The 2,606-nt window shown below is 44.3% G+C and overlaps 1 protein-coding gene across 1 annotated transcript; it reads left to right on the forward strand.

Moving 5' to 3' along the window:
• Positions 1–536: 536 nt before the first annotated feature.
• On the forward strand, positions 537–1,264 carry LOC104949772 (heat shock protein 75 kDa, mitochondrial-like; the record flags this gene model as incomplete). Its single annotated transcript, XM_010776177.1, has 3 exons — positions 537–785; positions 896–978; positions 1,118–1,264. Coding segments are annotated over 3 exons (479 nt in total), but the record flags the coding sequence as incomplete, so codon positions are not given.
• Positions 1,265–2,606: the final 1,342 nt, after the last annotated feature.

The following is a 2,606-nucleotide window of genomic DNA, read 5'->3' on the forward strand; positions in this document are numbered from 1 at the left end:
ATAATGAAATATGGCCCACAAATGAAACTTGTGCTTGTCTTATATTGTACCTCTTAAATATATATGTGAAAATATATGACACAGTAGTATTCATGTGTTAATAAGCCCACTTTTAAAATAAATTCAGTCAATTCATGTTGAAAACATCTTCGAACAAATCTTAGTTGATCAAAAAAAAGCCCAACGACTTATTTACATAACAAGCTTTAAATAGACTCTTCATATTTCATCTTATTATACTCACTCTGAGGCTTCTGTTTTAAGGGATGAGTTGCCAACGAGATAAATGAAACCCTATAGAGAGCTGTGATGTAGGCTGTTTTTTCCTTAAAGCATATTCATGTATCAAGCCTAATTTACCTACATTTTGCTAACTTATAACTTAACTTACGAGGCAATATACCTCCTATAAGCGGCCCAGCCCTTCATATATTTTTCTGTATGTGGCCCTCGGTGAAAAAGGTTTGGACAACCCTGATTTAAGGCATCCAAAAAGTTAAAATGTAAGTGTCAGCTGACTCCCCTCTTGCCATCAGACCTGCAGGCTGGACAGCAGCGGGGGTGGAGCAGTCGGCCCCCCTTGTGGAGCTCCCAGCGGCCCGGCCTGGGCTTCAGCCAGCAGTCCTACTACAGCACCCAGGAGGCGGAGAAGCAGCCTGAGAAGCAGCCTGAGAAAGAGCTGGAGAAGGAGATGGAAATGGAGAAGGAGATGGAGAAGGAGATGGAGAAGGAGCCTGAAGAGGAGCCTCTGCACACCATCATCAGCGACACTGAGGCTGTTCAAGGTGCCGAAACAGCTGCAGACATGCAACTCCCTCAAAGACAATGGCAAGCTTCTGATTTGTTAGAATTAAGATAATCTTAATGTTTTTTTTCTACCCCATGATTCATGCAGGTGACTTTTCCAAACATGAATTTCAGGCTGAGACGAAAAAACTGCTGGACATTGTTGCCAGGTCCTTGTACTCCGAGAAGGAGGTTAGTGGTAGTGTTTGTGTGTGTGTGTGCGCGCTTGTGCGTGTGTGCGTGTGTGTGTGTGTGTGTGCATTAATATAATGCAGCTTGATTGACCTTTCAGATATAACCTATAACTGTTCTCCTCTTTCCGACCCACCAGGTGTTCATCAGGGAGCTGATCTCCAACGGCAGTGACGCTCTGGAGAAGCTGCGCCACAAACTGATGACGGCAGGCGGAGAAACGGCTCAGATGGAGATCCACCTGCAGACTGACAGTGCCAAGGGTACCTTAACCATTCAGGTATAACCATCGCTGTGTTAGATAGGTCTGCATCAATTGTGGTTGATACTTAATGCAAGTCATTTTCAAAGTTTTTATGTGATTGGTTCAGAAGATGTGTTATTACATAATACGCACGCCTTTAACAAATGCAATAATAGCAATCAAGATTTTACTATTGTCTGTTTTCACCAACTACTACGCAAAAAAGGAGAATAGAGAATAATAAAAAAAAAGGTCCTAATCAGTATAGATGAGAGGACACCGTACAGAGGGAGCGAGAGGTAGAAGCTAGAAACCAAAGGGTGGCCCAGAAGATGTCTCAGCATCTGGCTGAGATCTTCTTGAAGACAGTTTGGGCTACCGAGTGGTTCCAACCGGTCCCAGCAGTCTCCTGGTTCCATCCCAGTCAATGTGGTCGAAAGATCTCAGTATCATGTTATTTCTTTTCATGAACGAAGCTTTATGAAACAACGTCAGGGACGCCATTTTGGAGGCTTGTAGTGTAAATGTCTCGCTTGTTATTCGTCATCTTAGCACCGCAATCAGCATCGATTCAGTCGATCAATGACTGTCCCACAGCAACTCCCTCCCCTACACACAGAATATAACAATTACTCAATTCCGTCCTCTTTAAAATGTGGTTCATCCAAATGTTTGCAAATTTCAGTGGATACTCAAGTGTGAAACATGTTCCTGCAGTGAAGAAAGGCTCAGGTAGACTGTGGCCATTTCTCAATGTCGAGTAAAGCTGCTCCAGAGCCACTATTTCAAGAAAACTACGTCATCGAGTGGCGCCGAATCACTGTTTAAATGCCCAGCATACTTGTGCTACCAAGCAAGCCTCCTCCACATTGACGGCCCGTCCACACACAGGCATGAAAAAAATCTTGAAAAATCTTGATGCTGGGCGTGTCTGAAGCGTTGCGATTTTTTGCGACCAACAACCAATCACATGAATCTCCCGCCCCCGACATACAAAGCAATAGAAATGTTAAAACGAAGTAAACTGGATATAAACTCCCCAAACAGGCGAAAACCTACCAGTTTCACCCACTGTCTCTGCCACCTCCCTCCATGCCTGGTTCCTCCGGTTTGTATCCCGGTAAATAGTTTTGGTCGTAAAGAACCGGGTGATTTGCTACCGTAATTTCTCGTTTGGAATATGAGGAAATGAACTGCGGTCTGGCTCTCCCAGCTTGCACGCGGTTTGATTGGCTAGCGCTTGTACTGGCGGGATTTGCATAAACGGGATTTGATTGGCTGATGCCAAGCATCGAGCCTCAAAAGTTGAACATTGTTCAACTTTTGATGCCAATAGATGCTCGTGATGTTTGCAAAGCCATGCCATGCTCCCCACAATGCAGTT

Source organism: Notothenia coriiceps, unplaced genomic scaffold (genome assembly GCF_000735185.1).
Source record: "Notothenia coriiceps isolate Sejong01 unplaced genomic scaffold, NC01 NC01_scaffold00016809, whole genome shotgun sequence".
NCBI lineage: Eukaryota > Metazoa > Chordata > Actinopteri > Perciformes > Nototheniidae > Notothenia > Notothenia coriiceps.